Source organism: Mauremys reevesii, linkage group 24 (assembly GCF_016161935.1).
Source record: "Mauremys reevesii isolate NIE-2019 linkage group 24, ASM1616193v1, whole genome shotgun sequence".
Taxonomy (NCBI): domain Eukaryota; kingdom Metazoa; phylum Chordata; order Testudines; family Geoemydidae; genus Mauremys; species Mauremys reevesii.
Window position 1 is genome coordinate 15382504 of NC_052646.1, and position 23582 is coordinate 15406085.

The 23582-nt window shown below is 51.3% G+C and overlaps 1 protein-coding gene across 1 annotated transcript; it reads right to left on the reverse strand.

The window, feature by feature from the left end:
* Positions 1 to 402: 402 nt before the first annotated feature.
* LOC120390407 (synaptophysin-like protein 1) lies at positions 403 to 22849 on the reverse strand. Its single transcript, XM_039513061.1, has 6 exons — positions 22783 to 22849; positions 22169 to 22240; positions 14495 to 14613; positions 13000 to 13204; positions 6956 to 7144; positions 403 to 3246 (listed from the first exon to the last, which is right to left on the reverse strand). The coding sequence occupies exons 1-6, from the start codon at positions 22798 to 22800 to the stop codon at positions 3118 to 3120; spliced, it is 732 nt and encodes a 243-aa protein (XP_039368995.1). The 5' UTR covers positions 22801 to 22849; the 3' UTR covers positions 403 to 3117.
* Between the last annotated feature and the right edge of the window lie 733 nt (positions 22850 to 23582).

The window sequence follows — 23582 nt, forward strand, 5'->3', positions numbered from 1 at the left end:
GGCTCCCCCCCAGCTCTGCAGTGGGGTCCTCATTCCCGGCCCGCAGCCCCCTGCTACGTCAGCTATAATAGGTGTAAACACCCCTTCCAGGTTTGCAGGAACTACAGCTAGTGGGAAAATTATCCCTCCAAAGCTTTTTTTCAACCAAGACTTTTCTAGCTAAGTCCTTACCTGGCTCCCATTACCTCTTTAATGCATCATAATTAGGGCTGGCAGGGACCTCAGGAGGTATTTAGCCCCACCCCCTGCTCAAAGCAGGACCAATCCCCAACTAAATCCCCAGATCTGTAAGTGGCCCCCTCAAGGATTGAACTCACAACCCTGGCGTTAGCAGGCCAATGCTCAAACCACTCCCCTCACTCCTGGCCCCAGGGGTGAGGGTGGCAGCTCAGAAAACTCCACTGAGATAACTGGTTTTTATTATCAAGTCGGTGGCATACAGGACAGACATATTTCTTGAACAATTCGTAAGAAAAAGGGTAAATAACAAAATTAAAAGCCAGGTCCACCTGTCATGACCTGAAAGCCGAGCTTCGAGACCAGCGACGAGAGCAGGGCGAGAGAGTCCCACGCGCGTCTGCATCACAAGCGAGCCCATCCCACGGCTTGGCTGTTTTGCCACAGGCAAAGTGAAATACTGGATCACAGACATAAGAGCTGGTTGGTGGAGATTTTTCCCTCCTGCGAAAATTTTCAAACGTTCAATTCCCTCCCTCCCATCCAAAAGCCCAGATTTCCAAATTTTTCATGCAATGAATTTCTGGGCACAAAACCCATCTGAGCTCGCTCCAAACGATTCTGACCGTGGAGTTTTTTCCAATCTCAGACACGTATTTCAAAAGAATATGTTGCTTCAAAACAAATAATGAAAAATTTTCAAAGCGAATAATGAAAAACGCGACCCAAACAGGAGATTTTGACGTTTGCAAAACTGCCCTCGGAGATTTTTTTAAATCTAAACATTGTGTCCCAAATTGCTTCAATTTTGCAAAAAATCAGTTTCGGGCAAACCACATTTTCCAACTAAAAACCATTTAGCAGAAAATTTTCCAATCGCCTCTTAATTCAGCTGGTCATCCAGTCTGACCTCCTGCATAGCAGAGGCTGGAGAATGGCCAGCCCAGATCGGGGGGTCGAACTAGAGTCCCCTTAACTCTGCCCACAAATTTCTGCAAATATGTGACACCAAGCTAACGGGAGATTCCCACAGGTCTAAACTGGCACTCACTGTGGAGTTATTTTAATCTACACCCCTTGAGGATCTGCCAAATTTAGCTCCCTTCTGTAGTTTTTCATTGTCTACCAATCAGACTCAAACGCAATTAACTTCAGAGGTGGATTTCTTGTCGCCTGCTGAGAAAAATGCAGAGAAGGCTTGTGCTCTACGGGGTGTACATCTTGGAAGCAGCCACGTAGCATAAAACAGAGATAAATACAAAGGAGATTTTACTTGCAAGCAGACAAACGCTGGGCCCTTTCAAATCAGCCAGGTGTGCCGTTCAAACTCCACGGAGAGCATCTGCTAAAAGCCAGCACAGGGCGGGACACTAGAAGCTAACAGTGGGAGGAGAAATATATAAGAGTGACTGAACCAAAAATAAAAACGCAGTAGCGCTCTCCAAAGCTCTGTTTAGATTCATAGAGCGAGGAGGGAATTTTTGAGATTAAGATATATTCCTGTCCTGATCTGGAATGAAAAACCCAGATCTCGATAATTTTGGCAAGTTGAAAAAATCCAGAGAAAATTTCAGTTGGGGTCAAATCATTTCATTTCCATGATTTTAAAAAGTTGTTGTTTTGAGGCCAGTTCCTTTGAAGCCCACTCTTACTAAAATTTCAAACCAAAAATGTAGACTCAACCCCGCGCCCCCAACCTTTTCATGCTGAAGGTGTGGACAATTTCTAAACTTTCTGCCCTCCGATACATTTCCACCTCAGGAGATTCCTCCAAACCCAGATTGCGGCGTCTCTGGCTTGGTTTGGACAAATCTCCCAACCCGAAAAAGTTTCCGTTTCAACGAGTCTGCATTTTGCAGTGGGGGGAAAAAACGGTTTGTCGAAAAAACTCCCGACCGGCACTGCCCTGGGGAGCGAACGCTGAGATGCCGAAGCTCGTCTTTGCAACGAAGAATCGGTTCAGGCCGATGACAGAGGAAGCCTGGTGCTAACGCGGGTTTTCAAACCAAGACAAGTTGTGTGTGTCATGTACAAAGTGAGAATAGTGTATTTCAAATGCAGCTCCCCCACCACCCCGCCATGTGCCCCAGATACAAACCCTCCCCCATCAGAGGGACATGAAAGACAAAAGGCACTTATTGAAATGCAGAGCCAGCCACTCAGCTGAGAGAAATCAGCAGCAATCTGCTGCAATGAACACGGGGATACTGACATGCACGCGCTCTAGATCTGTCCCAATTAACACAGATCAACTAATTACAGCTGGCCAGATTGCGCTCTGTGCCCGTCTGCTCTCTCTGCTGTCAGTCACGTGCTGCACCAGCCCTATCTGCGATCAATAGCTCCATGCCAATCTGCTGCCACTGGTGCTGCTCGGTTCAGCGGAGCGCTGCTGGGTCACGCCAGCCGAGGGCTGGGACCCCAGACCAGGGGTTCTCGGCTCCTCGGGGGGGTCACGAGGTTGTTACGTGGGGGGTTGCAAGCTGTCAGCCTCCACCCCAAACCCCGCTTTGCCTCCAGCATTTATACTGGTGTTAGATACATACAAAAGTGTTTTGAATTTATGGGGGGGGGGGTCGCACTCACCGCTGAAAGGGGTCAGCGTATAAACGTTTGAGAACCACGACACTAGTTTGCCGGGCCACAGTTCTCGCGAAGAAGCTGCCCCTCTCCCTTGCCCACACCCAGGGTAATATTTCAGTAGAATAAAGCAACAACAAAACACAAAAACAAAACCAAGCCACCACCGCCCTGCCCGAGCACCGCTGCCTTCAAAACGTAAAGGCCCCTGCTCGCAATTGAAAGCTGAGCTGTATCTGCAATCCCCACCCGCCCCCTGCTGGTTGAAACGGTGACTACAATTAGGACAGAGGAGCCGCGCCGATGCCAGGCTGAGGCCGAGGGGTCGTGCGTGGCGCTGGGGCGTCCCAGCGGGGCCGTTTACATTCCCGCAGGAGCCGGAGCGCCGCCGCCGGGGGCCGGAGCGTCTGGGGGACTGTGCAAGTGGGTTTCCTTATATACGAACCAAGCGTTGCCTGCCCACAGAATGAGGTTCAGGAAGCCGATAACCTGAGGGGTCCAAAGGAGGATGGGGTTAGCTGCAGTATCTAGCTTCCAGGGTCAGCTTCTGGTTCGGCTGGGAGACGCCCCCTCCAGCTCTACATGGACCATTTCTGCCCGCCCGGCTGCATAGCCCCAGGCCGGAGAACCTTCCCCAGGGATTCCTGCCTGCAGCCCAGATCGGATGGTCGAGCTACAGCGCCTTAACTCCGCCCCCTTACATGTGTGCCCTTTACTCTGCCCCCTTTGTAGATTTCAAACCCAGATCTGGTGGGTCAATTCCCCTCCGTGACTAAAATTCACTTCTTTCCGGTCTGGATCTGTCTGGCTTCATTCCCCAGCTGTCGGCTCTCACTCTGCCTGTGTTGGCTGGATTAAAGAGCTCTCTGCTCCCCAAAACCTCCTCCCCACGGAGGTGCTGACAGACCGGGATTAAATCCCCTCGGAACATTCTCTGGGAGAAACTAAATAGATCGAGCGCCTTCATTTAACAAGCATTTATTAGATCATTTATTAGGTGTACTATGGTAGCATATGGGACGCTCAGGCGTGGCTAAGACTCCTTGCGCCAGGTGCTGTACAAACAACAGTCTCTGCCTCAGATGCTGCCAGTCTATGGGCTTGGTTACATAGGGACACTCAGGAAAGTGAATCTGAATTAATTGAGGGCTTGTCCACACACAGAGTTACTCCAGAATAGCAGTGTCTGATGAGATTTTTTTCAGTTCACCAGTAATTCAAAAAAAGGAGAAAAATCTATTAACATTTTTCAAAATTGTTGGTGAAACGAAGTAAAAAAAATGGTGTTGGTCAAACCCACTTTGCTTTAGAAACTTTTTTTATTGGGGGTTCTTTAAATAAAATGAACAGATGTTCTTTGGAAACCAAATCTGCCTTTTCTGCCGAAAGAAGCTTCATCTGGAAAATTTCACCCATTGCTACTCCTGAATAGTTTCCCGAGTGGATACCAGTGTGGATTCGGCCAAATCAGGACAAGCCATTCATACTCCAGAATAACAGCATCCACACATGGAGTTAATCAGGATTAGGGCTTTAAATTGACACCCAGCCTTAATCCAAATTAAATTTCAAGTGTAGACAAGTCCTCACTGGTGTGAATTTAAAGTGGATTAGTTAAACCATATCGTGTATGTTCTCATTCTGAATTAAAGTGGCCCTGATTGAGTTTAGTTTAAATCACTGAATTAAGAATGAAAGGGACTTTAACTCAGAATGAGAACATCCATATTTTAACCAGTTCCGAGTTTCCATGAAATCCACAATCTGGTCTCAGACCCACTCTCCTAGATTCCTAGATTCTAAGGCCAGAACAAAGCCCTGTGATCAGCTAGTCTGGCCTCCTGTCTAACAGAGGCCAGGGAACGTCCCTGAATTAATTTCCGTTTGAACGAGACAAGATCAGTTAGGAAACCATCCAACCTTCGTTTTAAAAGCGCCAGTGAGGGAGACTCCACCACGTTCCCTAGTAAACTGGTCCAAGGGTGACTTACTGTGACACAAAAATTTACACCTTATTTTCAGTCTGTGTCTAGCTTCAACTTCCAGCCATTGGACATAGTTAGACCTTCCTCTGCCAGACTGAAGAGCCCATGATCAAATATTTGTTCCCATGTAAGGACTTAAAAGACGGGGAACAAGTCACCTCTGAAACCTTCTCTTTGTTGAGAGAAATAGATTGAGCTCCTTGAGTCTATCACTATACGGGAGGTTTTCCAATCCTTTAATCGTTCTTATGGCTCTTCCCTGACCCCTCTGCGACTGATCAACATCCCTCTCGAATGATGAGCACCAGATCCAGACACAGGATTCCAGCAACGGTCGCACCAGTGCCAAACTCAGAGGTACAATAACTCCTCTTCTCCAGCTCTGAACCCTCTCCAACCGAACACCCTACGGGAACCAATCCTTTTCAAACTAGAGCTGCCAATTAAATTGCACTTCACTTCAGCGATTACCTCAAAGCAAATTAACTTGACTAAAAAAATTAATCGCAGTTTTAATTGCACTGTCAAACAATAACAATTGAAATTTATTATAAATATTTTTAGATGTTTTTCTACATTTTCAAATGCACTGATTCAAATACACCACAGAATACTAAGTGTACACTGCTCACTTTATATTATTTTTATTACAAATATTTGCACTGTAAAAAAGATAAAATAAATAGTATTTTTCAATTCACCTCATACAAGTACTGTAGTGAAATCTCTTTATAGTAAAAGTGCAACTTACAAATGTAGATTTTTTTTTTGCTTCATAACTGCACTCAAAACCAAAACACTAAAATTTTAGAGCCTACGTGTCCACTCAGTCCTACTTCTTGTTCAGCCAATCCCTAAGACAAACAAGTTTGTTTATGTTTACAGGTGATAATGCTGCCCGCTTCTTATTCACAATGTCACCTGAAAGTGAGAACAGGTGTTCGCATGGCACTGTTGGCGGCGGCATTGCAAGGTATTTATGTGCCAGACGTGCTAAACATTCATATGCCCCTTCATGCTTCGCCCACCATTCCAGAGGACGTTTCCATGCTGATGACGCTTGTTAAAAAAAATGCGTTAATTTAATTTGTGACTGAACTCCTTGGGGGGGAAATTGTATGTCTCCTGTTCTGTGGTTTTAAGTGCTTTCTGCCATATATTTCATGCTATAGCAGTCTCAGATGACAACCCAGCACATGCTGTTCGATTTAAGAACACTTTCATTGCAGATTTGAGAAAACGCGAAGAAGGTACCAAGGTGAGATTTCTAAAGATAGCTACAGCACTCGACCCAAGGTTTAAGAATCTGAAATGCCTTCCAAAATCTGAGAGGGATGAGGTACAGAACATGGCGTCAGAAGTCTTAAAAGAGCAACGCGGTGATGTGGAAACTACAGAACCTGAATCACCAAAAATGAAAATCAACCTTCTACTGGTGGCATCTAACTCAGATAATAAAAATGAAAATGTGTCGGTCCGCACTGCTTTGGACTGTTATCGAGCAGAACCCATTATCAGCATGGACGCATGTCCCCTGGAACGGTGGTCGAAGCATGAAGGGGCATATGAACCTTTAGCACATCTGGCACGTAAATACCTTGCCATGCCGGCTACAACAGTGCCATGCGAACGCCTGTTCTCACTTTCAGGTGACACTGTAAATAAGAAGTGAGCAACATTATCTCCCATAAATTTAAAGAAACTTTTTTGTCTTTGCAATTGGCTGAACAAGAAGTAGAACTGAGTGGACTTGTAGGCACTAAAGTTACATTGCACTCAAAAATAAAACAGTTATGTAAAAAAAAAAATTCTACATTTGTATGTTGTACTTTCACGACAAAGGTGAACTGAAAAATACTATTTCTTTTGTTTATCTTTTTACAGTGCAAATATTTGTAATAAAAAATAATAGTAAGCACTGTACACTTTGTATTGTGTTGTAATTGAAATCAATATATTTGAAAATGTAGAAAACATCCAAAAATAAGTAAATAAATGGTATTTTATTATCGTTTAACAATGCGATTAAAACTGCGATTAATTTTTAAAAAAATTTTTGACAGCCCTAATTTAAACTTTTAATTCGGATTCACTTCTCTTCGCGTCCCCACGTAGACAAGATCTCCGACCATGGGCTCGGAGCTAAGCACACGCCCCCGAGTTTCAAGGGAGGCCCGCCCCATGGCACAGGGGAGGGTGCCGGCCATACATACCACGGACACGTTGAGGGAGCCCATGCTGCTCACTGCACCGAACAGGCAGGAATTTGGGGGCGTAAGGCAGAAGTGTATTTCCGACACCATCTCAGGCCCAGTGGCTATTTTGATGTCAGTCAGGGCTTTGGCCCAAGCCGAAGTGCTGATCAGCCAGAGAAGCGTGACCACCATGGTGATCACAAAGTCCTGCAGGAGGGGGAGACGGGGAGTTACTAGCCCAAGGCCACCAGGAGAGAAATACACAACGGAGGGGACAGATTCCCAGGCACCTACAATGGACACGCTGAGGCCAACCCTCCCATGGAGCTACAGCCCATTGACCCCAGCTGGGGTCTGGCCCCATTGACTCCAATGGAGCTACGGCCCATTGACCCCAGCTGGGGTCTGACCCCATTGACTCCAATGGAGCTACGCCCATTGACCCCAGCTGGGATCTAGCCCCATTGGGCCGTAGCTTCACTGGAGTCATTGACCCCAGCTTTGGGTCTAGCCCCACTGGCTTTAATGACTGGAGTGTTACTACCCCAGGTGATGGACACACAAGGCCACGCCCTCGCAGAGCCCCACGCGCCACTCAACTCACATAAGTGTCAATTCCACCTCAGGGCTTGGGGCTGCTCAACTGAGATGTGGGGACTGGGCAGCCCGGTTGGGGGCCCCCAGCCTCAGTCATGGGGCGGGGCGGGGGGCTGACACATGCCTGGCACGTGCCTCCCAGGTGCTTTCAAGAGAGACTCTGGATTGCACCTGGAATCATAGAATTTCAAGAGAGACTCTGGATTGCAGGTGTGAAATCAGGAAGGCCAAATCACACTTGGAGTTGCAGCTAGCCGGAGATGTTAGGAGTAACAAGAAGGGTTTCTTTAGGTATGTTAGCAACAGGAAGAAAGTCAAGGAAAGTGTGGGCCCCTTACTGAATGAGGGAGGGAACCTAGTGACGGAGGATGTGGAGAAAGCTAGTGTACTCAATGCTTTTTTTGCCTCTGTCTTCACAGACAAGGTCAGCTCCCAGACAGCTGCACTCTGCAGCACGGTATGGGCAGGAGGTGACCAGCTCTCTGTGGAGAAAGAAGTAGTTCGGGGCTATTTAGGAAAGCTGGACGAGCACAAGTCCATGGGGCCGGATGCGCTGCATCCGAGGGTGCTAAAGGAGTTGGCCGATGAGATTGCAGAGCCATTGGCCATTATCTTTGAAAAATCATGGCGATCGGGGGAGGTCCCGGATGACTGGAAAAAAGCTAATGTAGTGCCCATCTTTAAAAAAGGGAAGAAGGAAGATCCAGGGAACTACAGGCCAGTCAGTCTCACCTCAGTCCCTGGAAAAATCATGGAACAGGTCCTCAAGGAATCAATCCTGAACCACTTAAAGGAGGAAAGTGATCAGGAACAGTCAGCATGGATTCACCAAGGGCAAGTCATGCCTGACTAACCTAATTGCCTTCTATGACGAGATAACCGGCTCTGTGGATGAGGGGAAAGCAGTGGATGTGCTATTTCTGGATTTTAGCAAAGCTTTTGATACAGTCTCCCACAGTATTCTTGCCAGCAAGTTAAAGAAGTGTGGGCTGGATGAATGGACGGTAAGGTGGATAGAAAACTGGCTAGATGGTCGGGCTCAACGGGTAGTGATCAATGGTTCCATGTCTCATTGGCAGCCGGTATCAGGTGGAGTGCCCCAAGGGTCGGTGCTGGGGCCGGTTTTGTTCAATATCTTCATTAACGATCTGGAGGATGGTGTGAACTGCACCCTTAGCAAGTTTGCAGATGACACTAAACTGGGAGGAGTGGTTGATACGCTGGAGGGTAGGGATAGGATACAGAGGGACCTAGACAAATTAGAGGATTGGGCCAAAAGAAATATGATGAGGTTCAACAAGGACAAGTGCAGAGTCCTGCACTTAGGACGGAAGAATCCCATGCACTGCTACAGACTAGGGACCGAATGGCTGGGCAGCAGTTCTGCAGAAAAGGACCTAGGGGTTACGGTGGACGAAAAGCTGAATATGAGTCAACAGTGTGCCCTTGCTGCCAAGAAGGCTAATGGCATTTTGGGTTGTATAAGTAGGGGCATTTCCAGCAGATCAAGGGATGTGATCATTCCCCTCTACTCAGCACTGGTGAGGCCTCATTTGGAGTACTGTGTCCAGTTTTGGGCCCCACACTACAAGAAGGATGTGGAAAAATTGGAGAGAGTCCAGCGCAGGGCAACAAAAATGATTAGGGGGCTGGAGCACATGACTTATGAGGAGAGGCTGAGGGAACTGGGATTGTTTAGTTTGCAGAAGAGAAGAATGAGGGGGGATTTGATAGCTGCTTTCAACTACCTGAAAGGGGGTTCCAAAGAGGATGGATCTAGACTGTTCTCAGTGGTAGAAGATGACAGAACAAGGAGTAATGGTCTCAAGTTGCAGAGGGGGAGGTTTAGGTTGGATATTAGGAAAAACTTTTTCACTAGTAGGGTGGTGAAGCACTGGAATGGGTTCCCTAGGGAGGTGGTGGAATCTCCTTCCTTAGAGGTTTTTAAGGTCAGGCTTGATAAAGCCCTGGCTGGGATGATTTAGTTGGGTTTGGTCCTGCTTTGAGCAGGGGGTTGGACTAGATGACCTCCTGAGGTCCCTTCCAACCCTGAGATTCTATGATTCTATGATTGCGGGTGCCCAACTGGAGATGCCATGCAGCGAGCCTGGTTTTGATAGGTACTTGGCGTTCTCTGAAATCCCGTCTCCTTTCACCGTGTCACGAGTCGGGCACCCAAAACAATCCAGCCGGCTCTTTGGACAGCGCACAGCGGAGTCCACGGCATTCCCACAAGCAGCCCGGTAGAGAAGCCGGACCTTCCTCTGTTCCACGGGCGGTGGACCCCCAAGCTACAGCACTCAGTCCCAGGTCTAGACTCTGGCTTTAGGCTTGGATTCCCGAAGGATGGCACAAGGCGCTGAATTCCCCCGGCAACCAAGCCACTAAACAACGTTCTAGGCCTGGCCAAAAATGCCACCCATTGCAAAAGCTTCATCCACTCACAAAAATTCAGGGATTAATTTAATCACTTCTCTTCTCTGCAGTACTATTCTTCAGGTGTTTGTGATGGGGCAGCTGCCCCTCACTGGCTGGCAAAGGGTTAATAGCAGCCCTTGGAGCAGCTGCACAGAACCCAGCCAATCAGAGGAAGGCTTAGAAGCAGCCAATCAGGGCCAGGCTGGGCCCTATAAGAAGGGCTGCAGGGCAGAGAGGAGTCAGTCTCTCCCTGGAGCTTGAGGGAGAAGGACTGGCTGCCTGCAGAGACAGAACAGTGCTGGGCAGGGTCGGGGAACAAGCGGAGCTCCAGCCTGGCTCGTTCCCAGACTGTGGCCATGATACAGGGGCCGAATAGGTGCTGGGAAGGTGGCCCAGGGAAAGCAGCTAGCGGCAGAGGGGAAGGAGAGGCAGTGAGCGGCTGCCAGCTATAACGTCCCTGGGTCAGGCCCCAGAGCTCCCCTTTGCCCCACTGGCTGCTGAAGGAAGTGGCCACCCAAAGGACGGCAGTTTGCCGCTGAGCGAGGGGCTGCAGTTGGCCACTGCGGTGACAGGCTGGGCCAAGGCCTGCCAGTTCCCCCGGAAGCGGAAGGACAACGGAGTTGGGGCAGAGCCAGAGGGCCGTGCCCGGAAGAGGACGCCGTGGTCCGGGAGCGACGTGGGTCCCCACAGACAGCAGAGACGGTGGAGAAGCAGCGATGGTGAGTGAGACACCACAAGGGGAGGGCGCCCTGCTGATGGACAGAGCTAAACCTGGAGCAACCACCAGAAAGCACCACAGTGGTGAGCAAAACCCGTTAGTGTTATCCTGGTAGCACCCAGCTGAGATCAGGGCGCTGTTGTGCCAGGTGCTGCCCAGGCACAGAGAGCGTCTCTGACCCCAAAGAACTTACAACATAAACTGACAATGGAATGATCACTATCCCCATGTTACAGATGGGGAAACTGAGGCACGGACTCACCCAAGCCCTGTCCAAGGCTCTTGAACCCAGGTCTCCTGCCTTCCAGCTGGATCTCTCTGCTCAGCCCTCCTCGCTAAGGGAATCTGTTCCTGGCAAACCCTGATTTTACTGCAACTTTAGCTGCATTAGAGAATGCTGGGGGGGGGCCCTCTCCCCCCCCAAATTCTGGGCACACGTCCCCAGAGCTCTGATGCAATTTGGATTTTCCCTCCACCCTCCTCTCCTTATAACGCCCTCCCCCCCACGCTTGGAAGCTGGGGTTTGCCAATTACTCCTGAATAATGTATCCGACGGGCAGGTCAGTGCCAATGTGGGACCGGCAGGAGACACCTGAGCACTTACCGCATTTCCCAGCCCTCTGGGGAGCCGGCGCAGCAGGGAGAGAAGAGAAAAGGGGCAACTGTTTATCAAGTTACAATAATCCTCTCCCGCTCGCGACCCCTCTGCCATCCAGAGCCAGGGGCTTTGGTTCGCATGCCGGCACGGAGCCAGGGCATTGCACCAAAGATCGGGTCTCATGGCCTCTTAATTAGAGCCGGGATCCAGCCAGCGGGTGAGCCGGGAATTACACAGATCACCGCAAGTACAGCTGGGCAGAGCCTTCGCCGGTGTGAATCGCCACAGATCCACTGGACTAAATGGAGCGAGGGACGATTGACCCCAGCTGGGATCTGGCCCCACTGACTCCAATGGAGCTACGGCCCCTTGACGGAAGCTTGGTGTTTTGGGAAAAGAAATTGCTGAAAAATGTCATCAGAATACAAACCCCCTCGAGCAGAATGTTTTAAAAGGCCAGGGCAAAAGGGAAAAACCAAAGGCAGATTTTGCTCCAACGAAGCAAAAAAACGTTCCTGTTTTGTAACTCGGCCTCAGAAAGCCGAGATGCGTATTGCACAAAACCCTTTTCATTGCAACTAGCCTGTTTGGTTTCCTCTTCAAAAATGGTTTTAAAAAAAAAACTAAAATGCAAAAAATGTAGCTGAACAGCAAGAAAATTTTGATCAAAGATTTTCCCATGAAAGTTTGCACACTGGCCAATGAAAAAAAGTTTGTTAATCTTTTTGTGGTCCCAAAAAACCTGGCAACACCAAGATTCTGAGCAGGACTCTGTCTGCGGAGTGCTTGGAGATCTAGGGTACAGGACATTCCTGGCTTAAGAGAAGAGCTCACTGAAAATTCTTTGTCACAGCTGCTTTTTGACAGAAAATTGTTGTTTCGACCAAAATATTATTTATTTGTGACATACGTCTGCTTCCCACGGAGAACTTCAACTTTTCAGTGAAAATTGTTTGTCCAAAAACTGAAATGTTTCGATTCAAAATGACAGAGTGGTACATCATGGCAACTGTAGTTCTGAATACCTTGTGCGCCAATTTTTCTCTATGGGCTCTGCTTTCTGGTTGGACCACATTTCCCATGATGCACCACTTTCTTGCTGATCCACTATGGTGCATGATGGGAGTTGTAGTTCAGGTTCCTCCATTTTTATTCTCCTCTCTTGCCTGGACTACATCTCCTACAATGTGCCACTCTTCCCCCTTTGGGACGTGGTACATCATGGGAGTTGTAGGTCAGCCAGAGAGCCTGGATCACAGAGAAGAATGAGAGCACGGGGCACCCAGGACAACTACTCTCATGAGGCACTGCGGCCATGGACACCCACGCCACAACCCCTTTCTTGACCATGAGAAGAAGTAGTGCACCCTGGGCCACAGAGAACTGAACATGAAACACCCAGGACTACAACTCCCATAATGCACCACAGTAGCTCAGCAAGAGGTGGAAGTGGTGCATCATGGGAGATGTAGTCCAGCCAAAGAGCCCACCCCATAGGGGAGAATGGGAACCCGAGGCACTCAGGACTACAGCTCCCATGAGGCACTGCAATGCCATTCTGAATCCAAATATTCCAGGTTTCGGTCAAAATATTTCAGTGAAATGTCAATTTTTCCCACCACAAAAACAAATAAAGATTTGAATTTTTTAAATTCTCCACAGGAAATTCCTCCACTGCCCCCAATTTCCCTCCCAGCCGCCATTAAGAGCAAAACATTACATGTCACTTACAATCATGGGTAGCTTGCCAGCGCCACGGTAAAGGTGCAGATATCCCACGTACAGCACCAGCGCCGCCATGCAGTAGAGGAAGACAAAGACGGCAAAGGTGACGAAGAACTGGGCCGAGGAGGAGAAGTCACCCATGAGGTGGGTTGAGGTCCATGTGCCGTTACATTTCTTTGAATCCAGGTCTTTGAACACCACAGTGTTCAGCCTGCCAGGTGAGACAAATGCAGCTTGAAGCATTTCACTTTGGCGCCAGCGAGATGAAGTGCTGGACCTCTGGGGCGAAAGATTCATATTTACCCACCTGCTCTGCCCTCCTGCATAGCCCAGGGCGTAGAAACTCCTCCAGGGATCCCTGCTTCTAGTCCAGATCTGAGAGTTGAGTGCCCTTAACTCCACCCCCTTGCATGCATCCCCTTAATTCTGCCCTTTCATAGATTTTAAGTCCACATCTGATAGGGGAGCTTTTAAAGAGATGTCAGACCTTGATGGAAAGACTCCAAGGGATTTAGACTCGGCCCCATCCCTGGGGCAGTCGTTCCAAGGGTCAATTCTCCTTGTTAAGAATTTGCCTCCTTATTTCCAGTCTGGCTTCATCCCCCAGCCATCGGCTCTCGCTCTGCCTTTGTCAGCTGGATTAAAGAGCCCTCTGCTCCCCAAAGTCTCCTCCCCAGGGAGGCACTGACCGACCGGGTTCAAGTCCCCTCTGAATCTTCTCTGGGAGAAACTCACTAGGTTGAGCTCCTTTAATGTCTTGCTCTCAGGCAGGTTTTCTAGCCCTCAGATTGTTCCCGTCGCTCTTCTCTGACCCCTCCCTGATTTCCCGATGTCCTGTTTGACAGGCAGCCTCCCAGAGCTGGGCGCAGTTTCAAGTCATTGTCTCCCCAATGCCGTACCGAGACTTCACCCCCACCACCCTTTCGATCCAACCGGACACTGTGCACCTTGTGATACTTGGGGGTGTTCCTTCCATCTCCAGCTCCTGGAGTCACGGCATTTCTGGGAGAATCTCTGTTAAAATGACTTTTCTCATCTTCAGAGTTGGGGCCAGGGGGGAATGGGAAACAAGCCCCCTAGAAGCTAAAAAACCGGAGGGGAACAGACCCAGCCTGATGTTGGTTGCTTGTTTAAAAATAACCCGTGATGTTTAAACCAGTCCCAGTGTTTCGTTCCCAGGGGCTGGGAGAATGCATAGGAGAGGAGAAGGAAGTACGGGTCATGTGGGAATGATTCATTGATTCTAAGGTCAGAAGGGCCCACTGTGATCATCCAGCCTGCCCTCCTGCATCACACTAGCCAGAGAATGTCCCTGAATTAATTCCTGTGACCGCCGCCCTCCTGGTACTGCAGCCACCAGGACCGGACATGGGATTGCAGCAGCGGTTGCAGGTACAGCCTCCTCTCTGCTCCGCGTCTCGGGATCGCGTTAGCCCCGCTGGCCACCGCATCCCACCACAAGCAGAGATTCAGCTGATTGTCCGCCCACAGCTACACTCACCGGAACGGATAGCCAAAAGCCGCCTCAAGGGTCTCATTTTTAGTGTCCGAACAGCTGACTTTAATGGAGGTATGGCCACTGTACCCTCCACAGGTGGCGAAAGCAAAGATGGCAAAAATCTAGAGATCGAGAGAGACACAGCATTAGAGTCGTAGATTTCAAGGCCAGAATTCATGCCTGCAGAGCCCAGGCCGGAGAACCGCCCCCAGGGATTCCAGCGTCCAGCCCCTATCTGGTGGTTGAGCTGGCCCGGACTCCATTTCAAGCTCAGCACATGCACTCCAGCCAGTGTCAGAAGGATCCCATTAAGGAACGCCAGCAGCGCACACGGTTCGCATCAGCTGATCCCAGCACATGCCGCTGGCATTCGCCCAGCAGAACAGCAGCTGGATTGGCATGCGCCACTCTCAGCACGATTCTGATCGTAACAGGGTCAATTTTCTGCTGCCACCTGGCCCATTAAAAACGGTTCTAATGAAAATTGAAAGCAGAAGAGGCCAGATCATGAGCTAGAGTAAACTGACTCCAATGCGGATGTGGCTCCATTGGTGTGGTCCTTGGCCCAGAGAGTCACTTTCTGTTGGCACAGCTAACTGGAGACAAACTCTCAACACCCCTCCTGGCCTCCGCAGACCTTGCCAGAGTCTGGGAATAATCCCTCGCCTTCATGTGCTCTCCATGCACAGATCTCAAATGGTTGTGGCAAGGAACGTGCGCAACGTTATCACCAATGGGGAAACTGAGGCACAGAATGTCACCATGACTTGCAGGTCACTCAGCAGAGCACAGCTGGGACAGCGCCCCTCCTCTTTAACAGCTGCTAATGTCCCGAGCTATTGCTCATTCCCTGTGCCCATCCACAAGCTAAACACAAACTAGTGTATGACGTTACACACAGCTTGAATTCCACTTCTGTCTCCCTTGTTTCCCAAGGGACTTACGCGGATTGGAATATTTTCATCAACACATTTTCCCTCCCCATGGACATTTCTACTAAGAAGGAAATTTTAATGATTCACAGATTCCAAGGGGCCATTGTGATCATCTTGTCTGAGGTCCTGTGCAACACAGGTCAGAGAGCTGCCCCACGGTAATTCCTAGAGCAGAGATTTTAGAAAAACCTCCAAACTTGATTTAAAAATTGTCAGCGATGGGAACTCCACCATGACCCCTGGCGACGTGCTCCAGTGGGTAATTACTCTCACTACTGTGGAAAAGGGAAAGTTATTTTGATCACAGATCAGAAAAACGTTGATAACTTCCCCCATAAAAGTGTGTCACAAAAATGGTCAGCTGGAGGCTACAAAAAATTTTTTTCCAGTAAAAACATTAGGGTTTGGTTTAAAAGTCGAGTTCAAGTTTTCTAAAATCAAACCTTTGAACTGAAATCCATTCTCAGTAAACATCATAAGAAAGGCCGTACCGGGTCAGACCAAAGATCCATCTAGCCCAGTATCTGTCTACCGACAGTGGCCAATGCCAGGTGACCCTAAGGGAGTGAACCTAACAGGCAATGATCAAATGATCTCTCTCCTGCCATCCATCTCCATCCTCTGACGAACAGAGGCTAGGGACACCATTCTTACCCATCCTGGCTAATAGCCATTTATGGACTTAGCCACCATGAATTTATCCAGTCCCCTTTTAAACATTGTTATAGTCCTAGCCTTCACAACCTCCTCAGGTAAGGAGTTCCACAAGTTGACTGTGCGCTGCGTGAAGAAGAACTTCCTTTTATTTGTTTTAAAACTGCTGCCTATTAATTTCATTTGGTGACCCCTAGTTCTTGTATTATGGGAATAAGTAAATAACTTTTCCTTATCCACTTTTTCAACATCACTCATGATTTTATATACCTCTATCATGTCCCCCCTTAGTCTCCTCTTTTCCAAACTGAAGAGTCCTAGTCTCTTTAATCTTTCCTCATATGGGACCCACTCTAAACCCCTAATCATTTTAGTTGCTCTTTTCTGAACCTTTTCTAGTGCTAGAATATCTTTTTTGAGGTGAGGAGACCACATCTGTACACAGTATTCGAGATGTGGGCATACCAGGGATTTATATAAAGGCAATAATATATTCTCAGTCTTATTCTCTATCCCCTTTTTAATGATTCCTAACATCCTGTTTGCTTTTTTGACCGCCTCTGCACACTGCGTGGACATCTTCAGAGAACTATCCACGATAACTCCAAGATCTTTTTCCTGACTCGTTGTAGCTAAATTAGCCCCCATCATGTTGTATGTATAGTTGGGGTTATTTTTTCCAATGTGCATTACTTTACATTTATCCACATTAAATTTCATTTGCCATTTTGTTGCCCAATCACTTAATTTTGTGAGATCTTTTTGAAGTTCTTCACAATCTGCTTTGGTCTTAACTATCTTGAGTAGTTTAGTATCATCGTTAGTTAAAAAACCCACAGACATTAAAATTTGCAGTTTGGGGTGAAGGCTTCCGTTTGCACTAAAAATGCTCTGGTTGTGTTTTACTTTTCAAAACCACATTTTTGGGCCAAAAACTGCTCTCAGGAAAACATTTTTTCTAAAAAGTTATTGCTTTAGCTAAAAATTTTCACTCTGAGGTTTAACTTTTCATTTTTTCAGATAACAAAATGTTTGAGGATTGGGGAAATGAGATTTGTTTGTTAATTCCAGTTTGAGTTGAATTGGGGTCAGAGTCTTCGAAAAACATCTCGGGAACATTTTCAATAACACCATTTTTTGAAAATTAACCCCCTCCGTGTTTATTTAGTTGGATTTTTAACAAAATCCGGATGTTTTACGACAAGCCGTGCTCCACAACGGAACCATGGGGAGCTGAAAAAACAGCAGGGTTCTCCCGTGAACTTTTGAAGATTTAAAAAAAAAAAAACTAGGTAAAATTTGCAAACTTTCCCCAGGAAAACCATTTCTGACCATTCCAACCCCCTGCCTGTACAGCTGGCAGACACCCCGTAGTAACAGAGTAACGCAAGACACGTGAACGAATTGTCAGCTTAGGGTTTCTGCTCCGCAGCAGGGACAAAAAGCCAGAGGATCTGGCTTCAGGCCTTGAAGGTCACAGCCAAGTTTAGCAACTAGAGAAGCGGCAGATTCCAAATCTGGCCTGCGTGAGCACAGGGGAGTTTCGGACATTGTCCCGCTCTGTGTGATTCCTCCTTAAGAAATCTTGCAGAACTGGATCTGCTGGCATCATTCGCCGACGGTGCCCAGGGAGGGGGGGACTAAGCCAACCAGGACCTCACCGACGCTGGGGCTGGCTGGGGGCCGGCTGGGGGCCAGGGAAGCCGAGTGCAGTGACTACAGAGAGACGTGCCCGTTCTGTGGAATTCACTGCAAGGCTCAGCGATCTGAGACCTGGCTGGAGGCTTTAAGCGAGAGTTATTATTTCGATGCCAGCAGCTAGGTCGTCCCCAGTGCCACAGCGATCCAGACTGGGATGGGGGGCCCTCTTCCCGCTGGGTGCCACACAGACACACACCCTCTCGACTGAGATCAGGGATAACGTCACACTGGGTGCCTCACAGATTTCCAGCCCTCCATCCAAGATCGGGGACCCTGTCATGCCAGGCACTGCACAGACCGTCCCTGACTGAGATCGGGCATCCCGTCATACCAGGTGACGCACAGATTTCCTGCCTCCACCCCACCCCTGACCAAGATCAGAGCCCCTGTCGTGCCAGGCACTGCATATCCCCCCTCTCCCCGCACCCCATATGACCAAGATCAGGGACCTCTTTGCACCCTCCTTTAGGAGGGCTGGTCCAGGCTGGAAGGGAGAGAGGCTGCGCTGAGCACGGCAGGCGGGCATAACAGGAGGCTCAGAATGAGGTAAAGGCTAGTGGATTCTCATCTCGTTAGGGCTGGGGAGGTGGGGGGTGGAGCCCAGCGGACCCACAATCTCTCCCCACACTCCTCCCAGACAGACCAGCCCCGCCACGCCCCGAGCAGCATCGAGGAAGCAGCCACAAGAAGCCGGCTGCCTGCGTCGGCGCCGCAAACCCAGATCGCATCCCCACCGGGCCACCGGTCCTGCCCCACGCGGCAAAGAGAGGAAACGCAACGTCGCATCCGCCCTGGCCGCAGGCTAACAGAGACGCGCTCACGGCCAACGCCCTGCTCCGGGGATTGGGATGAGACGGCCAAATTTGCAAATCTTCCAGTGGGAAAAAGAAGGGGATGAAAACGGTCAAATCGGCAGATTTTCCAAAGAATAAAAACTGGGCCCAAACAGTAAAATTTGCCAATATTCTGATTAATACAAATTGGGATGAAAACAGTAAAACTTCGGGATGGGGGGATGATATTAAATGTTTTTGAGGACTGCAAACAACCTGCATGCAAAAAATTCCCTTTCCTGTAACCCCCAAATTTTCCCGGGGTGGGGGAGTGGGGGGTGTTTTTTTGACCAGATTCTGCCATGGGAAAAGATTGAATGTCTTTCCCTTCTGGATCACGTTAGAGGCTATAAATACCTGGGTTGCAGTTTATGTCCAGCAGAGTGGCTCAGAGATGGAGTGGGGTGGAGATGTGGGGGGGGGAGGGAAACATGGCATAGGCTTCCTGTTGGGCATGGTTTTGGACTGCGCCCAGAGATGCTGGCACGCTGGACCCTCAGCAGCTAGCACCAATTAGCCGGGTGAGGTATCAATCTAGGTACTAATCTGGCTTTTGTCTAATTGTCAAAATCCCCCCAGGACAGGGACGGGTCTCCCTTCTGTGTGTTTGTACAGCACCTAGCACCACAACCGCAGAACAGCTCATAACCTTACTTTGCAGCTGGGGAAACTGAGGCACAGGTGTAAAGCAGAAAGGGCACAGTGGTTACTGGGGGTTGCTAGCTCTTTTGTTTCCAGCCGGCTGGGCAGAGCGGGAAGGGAAGCCAGGAGGCGCCGAGGGCACCGTGCGGGCTGGAGCTAGCAACGTGGGGCGTTGCCTTCTGCCAGCGCGGCTGCTGCTTTCCAAATAGCAGCTTCACTCAGCCGGGTGGCACCATCGCCCTGCCCTTCGTTGAAGCGTGCCTCCAGGGACTGCACGGATCCCTATGACCGAGATCAGGGTGCCCATCAGGCCGGGCGCTGCACAGATTGGGGGAAGGGGAGAGGGGGCTGCTTACGTTTTTCAATCAGCAAAAAGGACAACTCTGCCGTCTCCGGCTACATTTTCGCAAACCTCTTGCTCCCGGGGGACTTTTCGTAAATCTCCAGCTCCCAGAGTCAGGACACAACCCCAGCTTTCGCCTTGAAACTCTGGCTTCCAGCTTTGGGTTTGGGGAGCTAATCTGGAGAACGGGGCCGCTCCGGGTCAGAACCGGGTGGCAAAGACTCAGCCTCCCCAACTACAAAACACAAGCGTTGGTGTTTGTTTTTAAATCTCGTGATTTTGGACCCCAACCTTGGGATTTTGCCGGGGCTGACTTGGATTGGACACAGCCGGCGCTGCTCAGCGAGCCCTGGCTTTTTCCCCCTTCCCCAAGGTCCTTTTAAAGGGTGCCGCCAAGCGGCGACAGGGGCCTGCCTTCGGTTCAACTTTTCAACACCATACAGGGGAAAATGTCTTCCCGTTCCCCCTGGCTGTTCAGCGACAGCCGTTTTCCCAATGCTGCAGGAGAAAGAAAGCGAAACTAAAGCCAACTTTCCCTCTGACAGCACGAGGGCAGAAAATAACCCCGGAGAAACAGCAACGAAAACTACTGCAGAGGCGACGCTTTAAATCCCAGTGCTGGCAGATGTGGGAGTATAGATAAAACACCCAGGGGTGGCTGGCATCGGGTGATTCGAGATTAGGGCTATAAAACCGCAGTGTAGTCATGCAGGCTCAGGGTAGACACAGGCTCTGGGGGGACAAGTGTCTTTCTGTTCCAGGTCCGTACAGCACCTAGCGCAACCGGGATTTGATCTCAGCCTGGGGAACCTACCAGCTTGGTCTGGGCTTTGCCAGCTTCTGTTTAGCAGGTCGGGCCCAGGGCGCAATGTTACAATTAGCCGATCATGGCAGCCCTGATGCTGGCACGGTCACAGCCAGTCTCCCATCGTCTGCAGTTCTCACTCAATCCCCAGCGCTGGGAGCCATCGTGGGTCGCCAGGAGAACGGGTTTCAATTCTCACCCTCATGGGATGAGGAAGAACAACTGGGGGCCCAGGAAAGGGCTCGGAGGCCAGCAGGCAAATCAGTCAGATTTGGTCACTATCGCGCAACCTCCCCCAAGGCATTTTGGGGTTGTTGTTGTTTTTAAAACACTCAGGATTAGGCAAACTGAGGAGGGAAGATTGAATAACAGCCCTCTCCACACACTCTCAAGGGCTGGGAATAGACCGCAGGAGTCCTGGCTCCCAGCCACCCCTGCTCCAACCATTAGACCCCACTCCGCTCCCAGAGCCAAGGATAGAACCCAGGGGTCCTGGCTCCCAGCCCTTATCTGCGGGTCGAGCTAGACCTCCTTATCCAGGCTGCCAGGCGAATGACCGCAGTGGTGGAAGGGCCCAGCTTCCTGCCACCAGCCCTGGCGCTGCCCTCCCCACCAAGCCTCTGGCCATCCCCTCGGAGAGCTCTGTTTCACTAACCACCAATATTACCAAACCACTGGAAACCCACAAACGGACGCGATTTCCCCTACAACGTCAGGGCCTCCTGTCTGCAGTCCCCTCCCAGGGCGGCACTGGTGAAAGTGCACCAGGATAGGCTGGCATGGCCCAGCAGACAAGGAGTTGGAGTGGGTGGCAGGATGCCTGGGTTCTCTGTCCAGATCAGGGAAGAAAGTCCATCCCTGACATCAGGTCTGCGCACGGCCCGCGCTTGTGTAAATGCCACATCAGTGCTAGTGCATGGGGGAATCAGCTGAACTACCTGTGGGTGCTCAGAGAGATCACCTATGGGTCCAGATATGGGCTAGTGGGTGGGGATGGGCGGGGCTGGGAGCCTGGGCTCTTGGATTCTTTCCCCAGCTCTGGGAGGGGAGTGGGGTCTAGTAGTTAGAGCGGGGGAAAGGGGCTGGGAGACAGAACTCCTGGGTTCTATCCCTTGCTCTGCCACTCCCTTTTTCTCACTGTGCCTCAGTTTCCCCTCCCACTCTTTGTCTATTCACACTGGAAACTCTTTGGGGCAGGAACTGTCTCTGGCTGTATGTCTAGGCTGCGCCTGGCACAACAGGGTCCTGATCTCATCTCATAGCGATGTGCTATGGGCTACGCGGGGGGGGTTATACCCCAAATCCAGGATGCACCAGAAATCAGTTCACAGCAAGATCTCTCACTGGCCAGGTCAGGAAACGCCCTCACAAGCCATTAGCCCTGGGGCCCGATCCCTGCTGGTATCGACAGGCCAGACCCCCTGGAGTCAGGGGGCGCCGGGGTACTGGGTGGGGGGGTTGGGGGTGGGACAAGAGCAGCAGCAGCAGTTTCTCCCACTTCTCCCCACCACCCCCGGACCCTCCCAGCCCCATTCCCTTGTCCCATCCTGCTTTGTACTCCACCCGTGTACCCCAACTGCTCCACCCAGCCCCCCCTCACACGCACTCCTGGCCCCCAGCTCCACCCCCCCTACCAGGCCCCCTCACCTCCAGCCCTTCCCCCAACCACTGGCACCCCCACCCCTCCCCATGCACCTCCACACACCCTGCCCCTCCCAGCACCCAGCCCACTGTCCCCCCTCCCTGCACCCCACCCACACTCACCCACTCCAGGACTTTGATGAACCCCAGCGGCTCCTTCAGGGGGCCCAGGTTGAACTGGAGGCCGGACATTTTCTGGGGAGAGGTCAGAGGCGTCAAGGGGCGGGCGGAAGTTTGCAATCGGAGGGACTGCGGGGGGGGGGTGTTGGGGAAGGAGAGGGCTGGGGGGAGAGGTTGCAATGGGAGGGGCAGTCGGGTTCCTGGGGCCCTGGCGGGTGTTTGCATTGGGTGGGGGTGGCGCGGTTGCAATGGGTGGGGGGCAGGCAGGTTCCTGGGGGGGCCCTGGCGGGAGTTGGCCATGGGTGGGGGGGGGGGGGTGTTGCAATTGAGGGGACAGGCGGGTTCCTGCGGGGTTCCCTGGGGAGGAGGAGTTTGCAGTGGGTGGGGGCGGGGAGTGTTGCAATGGGAGGGGCAGGCGGGTTCCTGGGGGCCTGGGAGTTTGCAATGGGTGGGGGTGTTGCAATTGGAGGACAGGCGGGTTCCTGCGGGGGTTCCCGGGGAGGAGGAGTTTGCAGTGGGTGGGGCGGGGGAGTGTTGCAATGGGAGGGCAGGCGGGCTCCTGCGGGGGTTCCCGGGGGAGGAGGAGTTTGCAGTGGGGGAGGGGGGGCAGCGCCTACCTGGCTCACGCGCTCCATTCCCCGGATACACGCGCGCGCTGACCTCACCAAACCCCGCCCACCCCTCACGTCAGGCCCCCACCGCCCCGGCCTGTGGCTGATCTAATGAGCTCATTTGCATACCCCCCCCTTGCAGGGCCGGAGCCCCCGGCTGCTGGGTGCGGCGCCCTGGGAGGGTCCCACTGCAGTGGGGCAGCCGCCCCCCTCCCATCGCGGGGTCCTGCTCACCCCCCCCAGGAGCTCTGCCCCCCCCGGCTCCAGGGGGACTCGTGTCTGCCCCCCCCGGCCCTGCCCAGCCTGCCTGGCACCCCCTGCCTGCCCCTGATCCCCCCCCTAGGTGTTATGGCCAAGGCCGGGGGGTTCTCGGGGGGGGTTCAGCCGGTCCCATCACACCCCAGTTCCACCCCTCACAGCTCCGCAGCCCGTTCACCGCCCGCCGCCTGCGCTGGCCCCACCGCACGGGTTGCATCCGGCCACCCCTCTGGGCGCAATCCCGAGCCAGGAACAATAGTACAGACAATTCCCACTGCATCCCAGCGGGCGGGGCGGGGCGGCTGGGCTGAGATCCCCCTGCACCGGGGGCATATCTGGGGGTAGAGGGGAGACAAAGCCGCTACGCAGGCCTAAGCGGGGAGCTGCCCTGGGTGTGACCAACCCGGCGATGCTGCCTGAGTTTGCAGAGAGCCTGAGCCCATCGCTGGGAGAGGGGCAAGTTCCCCAGGACCCAACGTAGCCCAGGCCAACCCCGGACTGCCGAGCTGCACCATGGTAATTTGCACTATTATGTCTTGGGTGGGAGA

What these genes read in the sequence shown, in the direction of transcription:
- LOC120390407 (XM_039513061.1), bottom strand. An exon ending in GCTTTTGGCTATCCGTTCCG is followed by an intron (nt 13,205 to 14,494) that starts GTGAGTGTAGCT and finishes CTCACCTGGCAG; the next exon opens with GCTGAACACTGTGGTGTTCA. An exon ending in GCTCCCTCAACGTGTCCGTG is followed by an intron (nt 3,247 to 6,955) that starts GTATGTATGGCC and finishes TGGACCCCTCAG; the next exon opens with GTTATCGGCTTCCTGAACCT.